This window comes from Chiloscyllium plagiosum, unplaced genomic scaffold, assembly GCF_037043375.1.
Source record: "Chiloscyllium plagiosum isolate Xiang-an unplaced genomic scaffold, Cpla_swu_hap1 HiC_scaffold_14, whole genome shotgun sequence".
Lineage (NCBI taxonomy): Eukaryota > Metazoa > Chordata > Chondrichthyes > Orectolobiformes > Hemiscylliidae > Chiloscyllium > Chiloscyllium plagiosum.
In genome coordinates this window covers 72,490,068-72,507,334 of record NW_028270152.1, presented here as the reverse complement: position 1 = coordinate 72,507,334, position 17,267 = coordinate 72,490,068, and the positions used below count along the sequence as shown (strand labels likewise).

The 17,267-nt window shown below is 42.0% G+C and overlaps 2 protein-coding genes across 5 annotated transcripts in view; one reads left to right on the top strand and one right to left on the bottom strand.

Moving 5' to 3' along the window:
- Positions 1–17,267, top strand: part of dock3 (dedicator of cytokinesis 3) — a 980,202-nt gene that overhangs the window by 931,583 nt on the left and 31,352 nt on the right. For all 4 annotated transcript variants that reach the window (XM_043708482.2, XM_043708483.2, XM_043708484.2 and 1 more), the window contains 5 exons: positions 3,010–3,131; positions 8,195–8,330; positions 9,860–9,941; positions 10,998–11,113; positions 14,074–14,161. In XM_043708482.2, coding sequence (XP_043564417.1) covers positions 3,010–3,131; positions 8,195–8,330; positions 9,860–9,941; positions 10,998–11,113; positions 14,074–14,161 — 544 coding nt within the window. The remainder of the gene's footprint in view (positions 1–3,009; positions 3,132–8,194; positions 8,331–9,859; positions 9,942–10,997; positions 11,114–14,073; positions 14,162–17,267) is intronic.
- The window catches only part of LOC148147991 (uncharacterized), a 96,329-nt gene continuing 89,064 nt past the window's right edge, over positions 10,003–17,267 (bottom strand). The window contains exon 4 of the mRNA XM_087994528.1: positions 10,003–17,217. Within this exon, the coding sequence (XP_087850654.1) occupies positions 17,197–17,217 (21 nt within the window). The 3' untranslated portion in view covers positions 10,003–17,196. The remainder of the gene's footprint in view (positions 17,218–17,267) is intronic.

The following is a 17,267-nucleotide window of genomic DNA, read 5'->3' as shown; positions in this document are numbered from 1 at the left end:
ACATGCCATCTGATTTGCATACATAATCAGAATTCCTTTATTATCACCAAGTCAGAATTTTGGAACCCTTGTCTTTTCCCTAGGATGGGGGATTTCAAGACTAGGGGACACATTTTTAAGATGAAGGGAGAGAGATTTTCTTTAAAAAGTCAAAATGTTTTACAGTGTGATTTGCATGTGGAATGAAGTGGTGGAATTGGGTACACTTACAATGTTTAAAAGACACTTGAATACATACATGAACAGGAAAGGTTTGGAAGGATCTGGGCCAGGAGCAGGCAGGTGGGACTAATTTAGTTTGGATTATGTTCAGCATGGATTGGTTGGACCAATGGGTCTGATTCTGTGCTATATGACTCTATGAGAGCATGTGGGAACACATTCACCACAAGAAGTGTCCAAGAATATGACCCACTACCACTGTCGTGAGGGGAAACAAATGAGCAATCAATGCTGGTCTTGCCAGTGACTCCCATGCTATATGAATTAATCTTCAGAAACTCTTTCCAAACCAAACAGCTTATCCCTAAATTCCATTTTCTTTACTCAAGATGCTGTGGCTTTCTGAGTAGCTTCCCAAATTTTGTGCCAAATCCTCTTGTGCTTTGGGCCTGTACCTACTCAAGCTGATTCCATAATTAACATGGAAGAGAGACTTTCATCTCTTTGGTTTGGCCTAGATCAGAATTGAAATCTCAAAGGTGAACTCCTGTTGCTCCGGGTAGCTGCATTAAGAATTATTCTCATTCATCTCAAGGGTAGCTTCCTTGACTCTTTGCTCCTAATAAGGGGTAATCTCAATAGGAGTGTCCTTTGGACTTCGATCCACAAACTAGTGCCAATCTAAACAAGGTCATCCAAAGAGAGTACAAGATCATAGAATCCCTACAGTGTGGAAGCAGGCCATTTGACCCATCAAGTCGACACCAACCCTCCGAAGAGTATCCCACCCCCTACCCTATCCCTGTACCCTGCATATCCCATGGCTAATCCAGCTAACCTACACATTCCTGAACCATGGGAGAAAACCAGAATGCCCAGACGAAACCCACACAGACATGGTGAGAATGTGCAAATTCCACACAGACAGTTGCCCAAAAGTGTAATCGAACCCAGGTCCTTGGTGCTATGAGGCAGCATTGCTAACCACTGAGCCATCATATCTCACACAGTGATTGTCAGTGGAAATGCTGCACAAAAGAAATTGAACCAAAACCAGCAGTTAATATATCATCCCAAATTGATGCATTGTATTTTAAAAAGACTGTACTGGGTTATATACATTTCACACATCCTGGCTAATCAAAAGCATGCTTTAAGAAGTCTGCAAGTATTCCTACTAAGAGGAACATGCTGACTCAGCAAAGGGCTGTTTCAATGATAATTATTTGTGTGCAGTTTGCTCACTTATTGAATGATCTTGAGATATAACTAAAGGGGACAGATTATTTCTATATTGTTTATGCTTCATACAGGTATTCATCTGTGGCAATCTAGAAAAACAAGTTAAAAGTAATGCTCTTGCGTCAGTACCTCAGGGAGATGGTTTTCTGTCATCACCCTCATGTGTTGGTTGATTACTGCAGTGTGTGAAGGGTCTTTAAGTTTTACTAATAGCTCTAGTATTATACTGAATCCAGAAAGTGCCCGGGTTTATTCCTTAACCTGTGCCGCTCTCAACCAAACCTTCAATGGGGTTAAAATAGTTGTTGACAGCACCAAATAGAATCATAGAGTCTCTACAGTGTGGAAACAGGCCATAAACCCCACGTCCACACTGACCCTCCAAAGAGTATCCCACCCCAGACCCATTCCCCTCCTCTATTACTTTACATTTCCCCTGACTAATGCACCTAACTTGCACATCCCTGAACACTACGGACAATTTAGCATGGTCAATTCACCTAAACTGCACATCTTTGGACTATGGGAGGAAACCAGAGCACCTGGAGGAAACGCAGACAGACACAGGGAGAATGTGCAAACTCCACACAGACAGTGGAATCGAACCAGGGTCCCTGGTGCTGTGAGGCTCCTTAGGAAGCATAAAAAGTTTTGAAGTTCCATTATTATTCACTCACCTTTGGCTGGTAAAGTCTACAGAATTAATTTTAGTTTCTGTGGTATTTTGACAGATCAGTTTAATACAGGAAGGAATTGTTCGGGAGTCCAGTTGAAATCCCAGTCCTTCCCCTGACAGCTGTTTGATGTTGAACCAGACATGTTGCATTCTTGGTATCAGATTTGTCTATAAGATGAGATTCTGACCAAATCCCCATGTCATCACTAAGACCAACTGTTTCTACCTCTGTAACATCACTCAATTCTTCCGTGCTTCAGCTCATCTGTTAACGAATCCTCATTTACATTGATTTTATCGTTGTTACATGTACCTAGATACAGTGAAAAATGTTTTGTGTGCTCAACTGGCAGATTGTACCATACAAAGTGCACCAAGTATCAGAACAGAGTGCAGAATAGTGGTACAGGTGCAGAGAAAGTGCGGAGAGAGAGGAATCACCATTAACATTTCATGTCTTTATTACTGCTATTGTTTTCACAACAGTGACAACACTCCAAAGGTACTTCATTGGTTGTAAAATGTTTGAGACATCCAGTGGTTATGAATCCACGACGTAAATGCAAGTCTTCTGTTTCTTTTTCCTCTGTATTTGGCTATTCCAGTGCATACCTGACTATTCTACCTGCATTTGGTTAAGATTATCAAAAACTCTGCTGCCTTTCCTCTCACCAGGTCTTATTCACCCATCACACTGCTATTACAGAAATCTAGATTTTAAAATTCTCTGAATGTTTGCCATCTCTCTATGGCTTGCATCCTTGCTATCTATGTAATCTCCATCAGACCCAGTGAATAGCTTCCTTCTGGTCCTTTGACTTATGGTCGAATATCACTCACTTATGTGAATACATTTCAGCAATAGGAACTTTATGATAGCAGTCACACAGACATTTAGAGCTCACTAAGGATTCCATCTTTTTATATAGGATCTTCCTGGAATGGACAAGATCAGTCCTGCCTGCTCTGGTTCCAGCACACCACGTGGCAGTCTCATGTCCGGTCATAATCCCATGAGTCCAGATGCTATAAAGCTCATGCATAGACACAGGTAAGTGAGGCTGAGCCAGGTTTGTTGTTCTGAGGCCAAACAGTCTGTCCTCAGGAAAGGGCTCATGTTCGTACCCCTCCACCCCACCTCAACAAATTCCGAACAGGCCACGATGTGGATCTCTTCTTCCGCTGCCTCCACCTCCATGCCTTCTTCTTTGACAAAAACTCCTAACCTCCCTCTGAGGACCCTTCTCCCACCTCCAACCTTCCTCGTCCACTTGGTCACCCCCCTCTGGCCTTCTACATGTCCTAAACCTCTATATTGCAGACTGCTGATGTGACAATAGCTGCCTCAATTTTTCCACCTCCCCCACCCACTCCAACCACACCCCATCTAAATGTGCAGCACTCCACTCTCACCTCACCATCAAACCCGCTGACAAAGGCAGGGCGGTGGTAGTCTGGAGAACTATATCGCAAAGGCTGAATGCCAACTCTCTGACACCACGTCCTAACACCCCCTTGTCCATGACCTCACCACGCATATCATGCCAAAATCACTCTCACTGACCGTGCCCTCAATGGCTCTGGTGATCTTCCCTCCACTGCCTCCAAACCATAGACCCCAGGCCCGCACTGCCTGGATCTACCTGCTCCACAAGCCCAACTATCCATTGACTCAGCATGCTCCTGTCTCATCACTCATCTCATCCTATCTCAACTCCATTCTCTCCCGCTTGGTTCAGGCACTTCCCACCTACATCCGTGACACCAACCATGTCCTCCACCTCTTCAGTAACTTCCAGTGCCCGGTCCCCAACACTATATCTTCATTATGGATGTGCAGTCTTTATACACATCCATACCCTGCAAGGATGGCCTCCGGGGCCTCTGCTTCTTCCTCTCCAACAGACCCATCCAGTCTACCTCCACCAAATACCCTCCTCCGCCACGCCAAACTGGTCCTCACCCTCAACAACTTTTACTTTAACTCCTCCCATTTCCTCCAGGGGGTGGCCATGGGCACCTGGATGGGCCTGCCTCTTTGTCAGCTATGTCAAATAGTCCCTCTTCAGTACCTACGCAGGCAGTGTGCCCTAAATCTTCTGCCTTTGCATCCATGACTGCATCGGTGCAGCGTCCTGCACCCAGGCTGAACGGGAGCACTTCATAGACTTCACCCACAACTTCCACCCAGCTCTCAAATTCACTTAGTCCTTCTCGGATACCCGTTTCCCCCACCCCCCACACCTCCCCACTACCACCCCCAGCACCCCCTTTCCATCTCCAGCCACAGTCTCCAGAGGGACTTTTACTACAAACCCACAGGCTCCCAAAACTACTGGGCTACACCTCCTCCCACCCAATATCCCCTGCAAGAACTCCCTCCCGTTCTCCCAATTCCTTCACCTCTGGCGCATCTGCTTGGACAAAGAGACGTTACACTACCAAGCATCCTAGATGTCCATCTATTTCAAACTATTTGCTTTTCCTCGCTCTGTCATCCAGACAGTCCTCCTACACCACCTCCATTCCCATTCAATTGCTCTAAACCCACCCACCTCCAAACGAAATAAAGACAGAGTCCCCCTTGTCCTTACCTACCACCCACCGGTCTCCGCATCCGACACATCATCCTTAAACTCTTCTGCCAACTCCCTTCGACAGTGCTTGGTTTGCGCCAATCTCCCCACCAATTCGCCTGAACCCCCAGGTACTTTCCCTTGCAACCAGAAAAGATGCAAAACCTGCTGGTACACCATCCCCCCTCACCTCCATCCAGGGCCCCAAGCAGTCCTTCCACGTGAGACAGAGGTTCACCTGCCTCTCTTCCAACCTAGTTTACTGCATCAGGTGCTCCCGATGTGGTCTTCTCTACATCGGGAAACAAATGAAAACTTAGCGAACGAATTGCCGAGCATCTCAGCCAGGCCCACATGGGCCGAACAGACACCCAGTCACCGCCCGCTTTAATTCCCCTTCCCACTCCCTTTCCAACATGACCGTCCTTGGCCTCCTCCATTGCCACAACGAAGCAAACTGCAAATTGGAGGAACAACACCTCATCTTCTGCCTGGGCAGCCGACAGCCCAGAGGACTCAACACTGAGTTATCCAATTTCAAATAACCTCCCTTACAATCACCCAACTCCTTTCCCAGTCCCTCCCTTCCACTCCTCCCTGCCACCAACCAGATTCATCCCTGCCATTGACAAATCAGGTCGTACCTTCTACTTGTCTTCACCTGTCCCCACTACACCACCCTGCCCTCACCGCCCCCCCCCCCCTTATCACCCCCTACACCCACCCCCAGTCCTTAAGAAGGGTTACACCTGAAACATCGACTGCTGGTAGGTATAGGGAATGCTGGATGACGAAAGAAATTGAGGGTTTGGTTCAGAAAAAGAAGGAAGCATATGTCAGATATAGACAGGATAGATCGAGTGAATCCTTAGAAGAGTATAAAGGAAGTAGTAATATACTTAAGAGGGTAATCAGGAGGGCAAAAAGGGGACATGAGATAGCTTTAAGGAGAATTAAGGAGAATTCAAAGGGTTTTTACAAATATATTAAGGACAAAAGGGTAACTAGGGAGAGAATAAGGCCCCTCAAAGATCAGCAATGTGGCCTTTGTGTGGAGCCGCAGAAAATGGGGGAGATACTAAATGAATATTTTGCATCAGTGTTTACTGTGGAAAAGGATCTGGAAGATATAGACTGTAGGGAAATAGATGGTGGCATTTTGCAAAATTTACAAATTACAGAGGAGGAAGTACTAGATGTCTTGAAACGGGTAAAGGTGGATAAATCCCCAGGACCTGATCAGGTGTACCCGAGAACTCTGTGGGAAGCTAGAGAAGTGATTGCTGGGCCTCTTGCTGAGATATTTGTATCATTGATAGTCATAGGTGAGGTGCCGGAAGACTGGAGGTTGGCAAACATGGTGCCACTGTTTAAGAAGGGCGGTAAAGACAAACCAGGGAACTATAGACCAGTGAGCCTGAGCTCGGTGGTGGACAAGTTGTTGGAGGGAATCCTGAGGGACAGGATGTACATGTATTTGAAAAGGCAAGGAATGATTAGGGATAGTCAACATGGCTTTGTGCGTGGGAAATCTTGTCTCACAAACTTGATTGAGTTTTTTGAAGAAGTAACAAAGAAGATTGATGAGGGCAGAGCAGTAGATGTGATCTATATGGACTTCAGTCAGGTGTTCGACAAGATTCCCCATGGAAGACTGATTAATATGGTTAGATCTCATCGAATACAGGGAGAACTAGCCATTTGGATACAGAACTGGCTCAAAGGTAGAAGACAGAAGGTGATATTGGAGGGTTGTTTTTCAGACTGGAGGCCTGTGACCAGTGGAGTACCACAAGGATCGGTGCTGGGTCCTCTACTTTTTGTCATTTACATAAATGGTTTGGATGCAAGCATAAGAGGTACAGTTAGTAAGTTTGCAGATGACACCAAAATTGGAGGTGTAGTGGACAGTGAAGAGGGTTACCTCAGATTACAACAGGATCTGGACCAGATGGGCCAATGAGCTAAGAATGGCAGATGGAGATTAATTCAGATAAATGCGAGGTTCTGCATTTTGGGAAAGCAAATCTTAGCAGGACTTATACACTTAATGGTAAGGTCCTAGGGAGTGTTGCTGAACAAAGAGGCCTTGGAGTGCAGGTTCATAGCTCCTTGAAAGTGAGTCGCAGGTAGATAAGATAATGAAGAAGGCGTTTGGTATGCTTTCTTTTATTGGTCAGAGTATTGATTACAGGAGTTGGGAGGTCATGTTGCAGCTGTACAGGACATTGGTTAGGTCACTGTTGGAATATTGCATGCAATTCTGGTCTCCTTCCTATCGGAAAGATGTTGTGAAACTTGAAAGGGTTCAGAAAAGATTGACAAGGATGTTGCCAGGGTTGGAGGATTTGAGCTATAGAGAAAGGCTGAACAGGCTGGGGCTGTTTTCCCTGGAGTGTCGGAGGCTGAGGGGTGACCTTGTAGAGGTTTACAAAATTATGAGGGGCATGTATAGGGTACATAGGCAAAGTCCTTTCCCTGGGGTCGGGGAGTCCAGAACTAGAGGGCAAAGGTTTAGGGTGAGAGGGGAAAGATATAAAAGAGACCTAAGGGGCAACGTTTTCATGCAGAGGGTGGTACGGGTATGGAATGAGCTGCCAGAGGAAGTGGTGGAGGCTGGTACAATTACAACATTTAAGAGGCATTTGGATGGGTATATGAATAGGAAGAGTTTGGAGGAATATGGACCGAGTGCTGGGAGGTAGGACTAGATTAGGTTGGGATATCTGGTCGGCATGGACGTGTTGGACCGAAGGGTCTGTTTCCATGCTGTACATCTCTATGACTTCTTCACCGCCTGATGCTGCCTAGTTTGCTATGTTCTTCCAGTCTCCTGCTTGTCTAGCTCTGATGAGCTCAGTTGATGACCTAATTTGCATAATTGATATAATTTGTACCATCACAATTTTATTGGACCACATTGGTTTAAAATCTGTGTCATTGGTTTCTCATACAGTATCTTTTGAACAAAGAGTTGCTACAGAGGGGCTGATATTCAAAATGGTTTTGATTTATGCTTTAGATATTTTCTAATCAATTTGTTCAGGGATGTTATTACACACCTGCATGCTTCCAGAATTTTACGTTTTTTCAGTTCACATTTTCAGCATCCATAGTATTTTGCATTATAATTTAGTAAAGCTTTAAACTGTCAAAGCACCTAAGTTACGAATGACTTTGCAGTGGCTGTAGTATGGTGGATGTGAAATCTGGTTTATGCAAACAATGATATGGAAAGATTGGGTTTCAGAAGAATGTTGACCAGAATACAGAAAACAGCATCTCCAACAATGGAATACTTACTCAGTGAGCCTTATAGTGGCAGAAGCATGATAGTAACCAGCATTGTTCGGCTGATGTCCTTTTGAGTGTCATGTATGATATATAGAGGTTTCTTTGAAAAGATTAATATAATGGGATAGTATCCATGAAATATCTGTGGTTGAATCAGGTGTGACATTCTTGCTTAGTCACATTGTGAATGCTGAGACTGGACTGGCTGAACATAAAAAAATTCTATCTTAATTCATTTCCTCAGCCCACTGAACTTGCTTGGCTCCAGTAGACATTCCTCATCTTCATTATCCTCACAGACATCCAGTGAGGTTGGAAACCTTGTCATCCTCACAGACGGTCTTGTAGGAGAAACCATTGATGACCCATTCCGCATGCAGGTATGGTAGTTCCTGTTTTTGTTTTCCTGTATTATTCACTACTTCTGGGCCATTAGAGTGGATATGGTAGGTGCTGAGCCTTTAACAAGGAGCAGAAGAGAGTGGAACAGATTGTTTATGTTCCTTTTCTATTGAGAAACGTCTGTCCATGGTAGCCCAGCTCTGTAAATGAGTTGCTGTGTGAAGGGTTATCACAATCATAGATCTCACTGTGAGAAATGGAAATTAAGAAGCTCCTCCTGAGCATCTACTGGTATGGTGCAATGGAAATAGGGATTTAAATCCCCATGGATACATTAACAGGAATGAAATTCCAACAGAGATAATAATAGAAGTTAAATCCTAATAATGACAGTAAAAGCAAACTCCAAATGACAAAAGTAATGAAGAAAACCTCAAAAAGGGCAGTAGCAATGCTAATCTTTAATGAGAACTATAATGTAGTCACAAGAACTGTACTAGGAGGAGCATTAACTAAGCAAATCCCAGCTCAGAAATAATAAAGATTGCAGCAAAAATATTGTTGATGGGAACTGCAACTGCAAAAGCCTCACAGTTAAAGTGTGATATAGTTGACCATAAAACACTTATCTTCTGAGTATGTGTAAACTTTATTAAGAAGAGCTGGGCATAAAATGGAGTATAAATATGTTTAAGTAAAACACTGTTTAGCAATCACCATAAGTTGCCAATCTCAGAAACAATCACATATACAGAGCATCCTCAAGCCAAAACAAATTTCACAATTAAGTTGATAATCCTTTCAGTGGTTCAGTCATGCCCATTTTAAGTACATAAGGGATCATTCCCATCCTGATGTTGTTATACAAGCTACAGCAATAAACCTTTCCACAAGCCATTCTGTGATATGTTTTTGATGAACAGATGAAAGAGGCTAACTAAAAAGAAATCACTTTTTCCATCACTGGCCTGATTACAGCCTATGTTAAGTCAGCTAATCTCAGATAGTAGGAACAATGCAGTTAACCTCAGTGTTCCTAGGTTAGGGATGGAAAAAGTCAACCAAGATTCACAATTCTAATCTCTATTCAGTGGCACCTGCTGGGAAGCACATGGATAGTAATATTGATGAGGAATTGTGGTGTCTTCTGTCGTAGAATAGCTGTCAGCCCTCACCATCTAAAGTCATGCACGGCCACTTAGGTGATGTACAAGGAATGACTCACATGTTACAAAACCTCTACCCCATAAAAGGTCAGGATCTTCAGAAGTGATGGGGACAAAATTGGGGATGGGATGAAATTAATATTCTTCTTCATTTTGGAGATAGTGTTTGATAATTGATATGAATTCTCTGATTTTAAGAGACAAATCAAATACTCAAGATGAGTCAGTGATCTGTAACCTCTGCAAGTCCATCTGTTAACCTGCTGTTGTTTTTATCCTGTCAGGGTTCTCTGCACATGCTCTTTTTTTTCTGCTACTTTAACTGCTTTCTGCAGCTTGCTTATGCTAAAGCCAAGTTCCAGAACTCCATGATCAATGTCTCTGTTTTGTCATCATACCAGGCCAGTCCATCCACCTCCAGCCTGAGTTCCACACATTCTGCACCCTCACAGATGATCAATTCAGCCCCGTCTAGTGCACGAGGTAAGAACCTCTTTTAGTTGGAATTAATTTTCAGGGTCAACTTGCAGCTGAGCTGCACATCGCAGCTTTGCTTTTAAACACATACAAAACGATACACAGTGAGGTCACCGTGACCCTAATACATATGTGTAACTTCCTATTGCCACTTTTATGAAATTGAGATGTTCACATTTCCCCGGGACTCTGAATGAATGCACACTCATATTTATTTTGATCTTTTTGTGTCCATCTTCCCTACTTTAGTTTCTTTTTCTCTGTCTACACTTTTTTTAAACTATTTCATGCTGTCCTTTTGTACTACTTTTTGTTAACACTCTACCTTACCTCTCTCCATTTTTCTATCAATTTTGTACATTTGCTTCCTTTCTCTTTTTATCTTCACTTTTACCTGTCTTAACAAAGAACATTACAGTGCAGGAACAGGCCTTTTGGCCCTCCAAGCCTGTGCTGATCCATATCCTCTATCTGCCATCTATTTTCTAAGGGTCTGTATGCCTTTGCTCCCTGCCATTCACGTGTCTGTCTAGATACATCCTAAATGACGCTATCGTTCCTGCCTTATCACCTCCGCTGGCAACACATTCCACTGCCCTCTGTGTAAAGAACTTTCCACGTATATTTCCCCTAAATTTTCCCTTCTCACTTTGAACTTGTGACCCCTAGTAATTGAGTCCTCCATTCTGGGAAAACATTTCTTGCAATCCACCCTGTCTATACCTCTCATGATTTTGTAGACCTCAATCAGGTCCCTCCTCAACTGCCTTCTTTCCAATGAAAATAATCTTAATCTCCTCATATCTAGCACCCTCCATACCAGGCAACATCCTGGTTAACGTCCTCTGCACCTTCTCCAAAGCTTCCACCTCCTTAATGTGGTGACCAGAACTGTACGCAATATTCCAAATATAATTCATGTAATTCCTTTTGCCCTTTCTCCTTTTCTTCCCCTGATTCCATATTCTTCATTCAATATTCTCTCTTCATCGATTTTCTTTTTCTATTTTGTCTTTTTCCACTGGTCCCTCATCTACTGTTCCTCTTTCTGCCTATCCTCAGGTTCCCCATCATTATCCGATAAGTACCGTCATTCACGGGAGATTATGATGTTGCTGCCTCCTCACAGGGACAGGCCGAGTAGTGCTCTGTATCCTAATATGATGGAAAATGGACCGGTAAGTTACTGGAGGATTCCCTCAATTGGCATGTATGACAATTAAGCTTCAAAGTTGCTAGCTATCTGACATCATGTTGATTGAGATAAAGTGTAGGCGGAGCTTACACCTGTCATTTATCACAAGATTAATAATATTGTATTAGCAAAATCCAGATGAGCACAGGAACACTGAGTTGAAATCTTATCTAGTATTATAAAGTAAGGCTTCACCTCATTCCAAAACAACTTTCAAATTTTCATATACAAAAAAGACCATCACAGTGAAAATAACAATAGGAACAAGTGCTGAGAATTGAAGAGGATTGGCTAAAAACATGTTCAAGGCAGCCACTTTTTAAAATAGTTTACACAGAAATGGAGGAAGTGACAAAAGATTAGAATTTATGGCTCTGGTCTTCCCAATGTTCAATTGAAAACATTGTACCAGATAGATCCCTGGTGTTCATTGAAGTCAAAGGAGGTAATGGAGAGATCCAATTGGGATTCGTATGGAAGCTGAGCCCTGTGCTTGTAGGGGATATTACAAAAGGATCAAGAATAGATACCGGAGAGACTATGGATGCGATAATGGAGGGTGAGTAGAGGTAGTTTACGATGCAGCCATCTGAGGGTAGCTCACAGGGATTACCGGTAGAGGAAAATCAAGAAAATAGATGGGTGTGGTGAACCATGCAATATAATTTTGAGAGGAAGACAAGGTGGGAAAATACAGAACAATTACTGAATCAGAGGATTTGGATTGAAGGGATCTGAGCAGAAAGTATTGAAGTAGGCAACACATTTGAGTGACCTTGAAAGGAAAGGAAAAGCATGGATAGGTTGTATAGATTTTCAGAAGTGGAAGGGTTTATGTGGTACCTTTAAAATAGATATGATTGGTCCCTGACCTTCCAAAGCTATGAATATTTTCTGAGTGTGTACTATCTTGGAAGAACAGGAATGGGTCCTACAGATGAAAGCAAGGAGCAGATTGGTGTAAGTTGATTGATAGGAGTCAGTGGACAGCAAACTAGCACAAGGTCAGGAAAAGGAGAAAATATCTCCTAGTTATACAGTAATAATTCTCAATACTAGAAATAAAGAAATCCATGAACCCTCCTCACTTAACATTACAGGTGAAGGACAATTGTGCGAAGGAAATAGGTTTGAATGGGCAAGTAATTGTAGGGGCAAAGGTTGTCTTTGCCTTTGATAGTAGAAGTCTTTAGTTACAAAATGAGGTATGCAATCATGGTTGAATTAGATCTACTGAGCTCAATAGTTGCAACCATTGCATTTGATGGTACAATGGTGCAACTGTCCAAGGGAACTAGCAGAGGTTCAAAACAGCCAAAATTTAGTGAAAATGGGACTGTCAAAAGTGAAGGAGTTAGAGGAATTTGACAGGTCCCTGATGAAAGAGCTATCTTAGGGGCCAAATACAGGCAGTTAGGAGATTGTTAGTGAATTAATGGAAGTCTTTAAGGAGAATCTTGTTGATGCATAAAGGGTTTTGTTAAAATGTTATTTGTTCATGGGATGTGGACATTGCTGACTAATCAGTATTTATTGCTCAGAAGACAGTAAGAATCAACCACATTACTGTGGGTCTGGAATCAATAGGCAGGTTAGATAAGTTCGGCAGATTTCCTTCCCTAAAAAGATATTAATCAATCAAATGTTTTTTTTTAATGACAATCAACAATGGTAATATGGTCACCAATTGGCTAGCATTTTATTTCAGTATTTTTATTCAATTCACATTTCATACCATGGTGGAATTTGATCCCCTGTCCTGAGAACATTAGCCTCAGGTTCTGGATTACTAGTCCAGTGATGTTACCATGACATCGCTACCTCCACTTGTCATAGGGAATAATGAGAGTATAGGTAGGTAGATTAATGAAGTGATTAGAGAAGGCCTTATAAATAACATAAATCTCAAAAGTGGGGAGACCACCAAAATGACCAGACAACAGGCATAAATATGGAAAAAAATGGAAAATCCTGGAAGAACTCAGCAGGTTTGGCAGCATCTGTGGAGAGAGAAAAACAGGGTTAATGTTTTGAGTTCAATGTGATTTGTTCTGAATAAAGGCACATTGGACTCAATGTTAATTGTGTTTTTCTTTTCATCAATGCTCCCAAACCTTCTGAGTCTTCCAATTTTACTTTGGATTTCCATTATCTGCAGTACTTTGCTTTTATTTTGCCCATGGATATGGGAAGGGTGGTTATCTAAAGTGATTGAGCGAAGATGAAGGGATTTTAGGACTTTTAAATGTAGGCTGAAGTAACCCAATAATAAAGAGTGTAATAAAACATACATGTCTTCACACCATGCTTCGAGATAACCTTTGTCCTGATGCAGTTTAAGTACCAGTACACCATTACATTCCATTAGTATTAATATACTGTTACCTGACCACTTGGCATGAAAATCATTCATTTGTGCCTGTGTTTAGCAAAAGAGCATCCCTTCAGGATGCTCTATATTCAACACACCCAATACCACAAGATCAGGAAGTTACATTACTCACTGCACGTGGGGCAGGCTCAATGTTCAGTCAACAAATCATTATTCACACTGGTGGTCTTTTTTTCATTCACTCGTGAATGTCCAGCATTTATTGCCTGTACATAGTTGTCCTTGAGAAGGTGGTGATGAGCTGCTTTTTTTGAACTGCTGCAGTCCATGTGCTGTAGGTTGACCCACAGTGTCCTTAGGGGGGTTCTAGCTGTATAGATGTACAGAATGCTCCTCAGCTACACTTAGTATGAAACAGTGTCGCTGAAATGTTTAATGACAGCACCATCAGGTCAAATTACTAAAAGAGAGCTCACATAATGGATGTGAACTGGGCTGGACATTTGAAATTCCATTTGCTAAACAGTCACTGAGGTATACAGTATTCTGAGTGTTGTTATAAACTCCATAATATGCTGACTTGTGCTCATGATGTTACATTCTCATTACAGCCTTCTAGTTTCCAGCGGGCCCTAATTCAACAGGTGGTTGGACCTTGCAAACCATGCAGTGACCCTAATCTCTCTGTCGCTGAAAAGGGTAAGGATCAATTTAATCATTAATGATCAGTGGAGCAAAGGATTATTCATTTTTCCTGTTGGACCATAAAGGTCCATGTCCTATAAATTAACAATGACAAGTTCAGTATTTTTTAAAATATGCGAATGGGCTGTGCAACTGATTAACACAATACACTAAACTCTCAGCATTTCATGCACTTTCAAGTAGAATGCTCCTACCTGAAATGTCTTTGGCAATCTAACTCAGTTCCAAGTTGGAAAACCCAGCCCTGATTTGGCACTAAATAGACAATCTCTCTCTTCTGGGCCACAAGATGGCTGGATTAGGAAACAAATATGTCAAGTGCAATAGAAAACACTTTCTGAAAGATTTAAAGGAAGCTGGAAAGAAACACATACTAAACCTACAAGGTATCAAATAAAAACTGAAAGACTGCTGAAGCTGTGAATCAGAAACAAAAACAGAGGTTGCTAGAAAAGCTTAGCAGATCTGGCAGCATCTGTGAAGAGAAATCAAAGTTAATGCTTCGGGTCTGGTTACCCTTCCTCAGTGCTGGAAACCAAAGGTGAGACCATATGAGTCGGCAGCATGAACGGACACATTCGTGGGTGTGAGGAGGATGTATGCTGAATTACTAATAGGTGAATTTTGATTCAATTTGCCTATACTAGCAGATTTGACCAGTTTAGAGAGATGGGTTAGAGAGGCTGTTCTCTTTACAGGAAAAGATATCACAACATCAAAGGAGGCCATTTTGCCAGTCATGTTTGTATAACTGCTCCAAATGAGCAATTCATTTAGCTTCATTTTCCTGCAACCCTGCATATTCTTCATTTTCAAATAACAGTCTAATTCCATTTGAATGCTTCGATTTAACTTCAGCAAGTTAATCAAACATGGATTTCCCTTAAGAAATCTGTGTTGGCTTACTTTAGTTAATCTATAAGACTATTAATTTTATCTTAAGTGAGTGTTTAAACCAACTGTCCTGTTGTTGCTTGGTTTATTTTTACAGCCTTTTTTTGAACATGGGCAAAACATTTACAATTCTCCAGCCCTCTTCATCACCACCAAGTCTAAAAAAAGTTTAAAAATTATGTCCACTGACTTGGTAATTTTGACTCTCACTTTCCATACTACCATCAGATGCATCTCATCTGGTCCTGATCAGATTAAAGTACCTCTTCCTTATCAATTTTAAGCCATTCTAGTAAAAGGAAAATACAATGGATGCTGGAAATCTGAAACATAGAAAATGTTGGAGAAACGCAGCAGGTCTGGCAGCATCTGTGGAGAAAATAACAGCATTTTGAGTCCGATATGACTTTTCTCCATCTTCTATGTCTGAATTACCTCCTCTTTCTCAATGGCCAGGGTAGCATTTCCTTCCTTGGTAAAGACAGGTACAAAATATTCAGTTAATATCTCAGCTATGCCCTCTACCTCCTTAATCCTCTTACTGATCCCTAATTGGCCCTATTTCTCCTTATACCACAGTTTTACTATTTCTAAGCCTATAGAAGACATTGTTATTCCATTTTAAATTGGCTGCCAACCTCTTTTCAAATTTCCTCTTTGCAGCTCTTATTTGCATTTTCACCTCTCCTCTGAACTTTCTATATTCTGCCTGATTTTCAAGTATATTTTCTACCTAATATCAGTCATAAGAACACTTTTTCTTCTTTTCCTTAATTTCAATCTCTTTGTCATCCTTGGGGTCCTGTTTTTTTTTTCATATTGCCTTTCCTTTTTGAGAAAATATGCTTGAAATAATTTTTTTTGAAGGTAACTCATTGCTCAGCTATTGTTTTTCCAACCAAAGCAGATAGATTTTCTCTCAGTTAATCAGTTTTTAAAGTAATGTAATTATGTAATGTCCTAAGCATAGTACTGTTTGGTCTGTGACCAAGCAGGTCCCAATTTTAAAAAAGGATGCACGTGTGAATAAAGTGAAAATAGTATATTGTGCAATATTTACATGTGACAAAGTGATATTCTTAAAAGCACGCCATGCTACCATGTGCTCTCGTAACTGTTTAAGTTTTCTTTTCCTAGCTCTACATCTTGGTGTAACCCCAACATCAGCAGCTAAGGTGAAGGCAGGATGTTGTGTGTGATGCACCATTGGCAGGTGTCCTCTGAGGTCTGGAGCCTTGAGGTTTCTGGCTGCCTGAGGGTGTCCTGCACAAATGCAGAGGCAACCTCCTCAGCCATGCCTACCAGAGGTAGTAGGGTTGATGCCAGATGGGGATGAAAAGACTCCACTCACCCTGGGACTACCATAAGCCGCCTCTTGGGCTGTTAACATGTATTTCTCCTCCATCTGGTTAAGCAATATTATTTCCCTTAAGAGAAGGACTACCTGGAGAGAGAGATCCAGGTGCCTCAATGCCATATGGACCCAATGGCTGGAGTGATGGAATGTAGGTTAGTACACATAAGGATCAATTGCTTGACTTGCTCTTCATCATGGTCATCAATCTCTCGATGCAGGAAGCCGTGCACTAATCTGCCAAACCTTGATTATTCGCTTGAGAGATATGGGTGGTGGTGGTGACCTGCTTTCTTGAGCCACTGTAATCATACTATAGGTAGACCCACTATGCTCTTAGGGAGGGAAATCAAGGATTTTGATACAGCAACTGTGAAAGAAGAACTTGTGGATAAATAGACTCCTTTACAGAAGACACAAATCAATGCACTCCCACTGGCATCTCTGCCATATGTTCCCCTAAGCTCTGCTTCATTTTCTACAGACATTTTATGGCCATGACATCAGCATGGTGCTCAGTAAGAGGCAGTTCTCCAATAGTCTCCTTAATAGCCAAGACTTGACTGTTACAGACTCCCTTAGCATATCTACACTGTGCTCACAAGAATGTGGCTCTGATTATAAATACAATCCCTTACAGTTTAAGGCATGTGAACAAATTTCTTTGTAAGTGCAATGCCAGTGAACAGACTCTTCAGGGGTGCTGGCAAGGCAGCTGACAATGCATCCTCTAGGACATTGGTGTCGTCATCCCCAGAAGTCTCCTTAAGTGCCTGACATCTTATTTGTGGTTTGCAGAAACCTGTAAAGGAAAACAGAAAGAAGCACATGAAGATAAGATTCCAGAGTCTA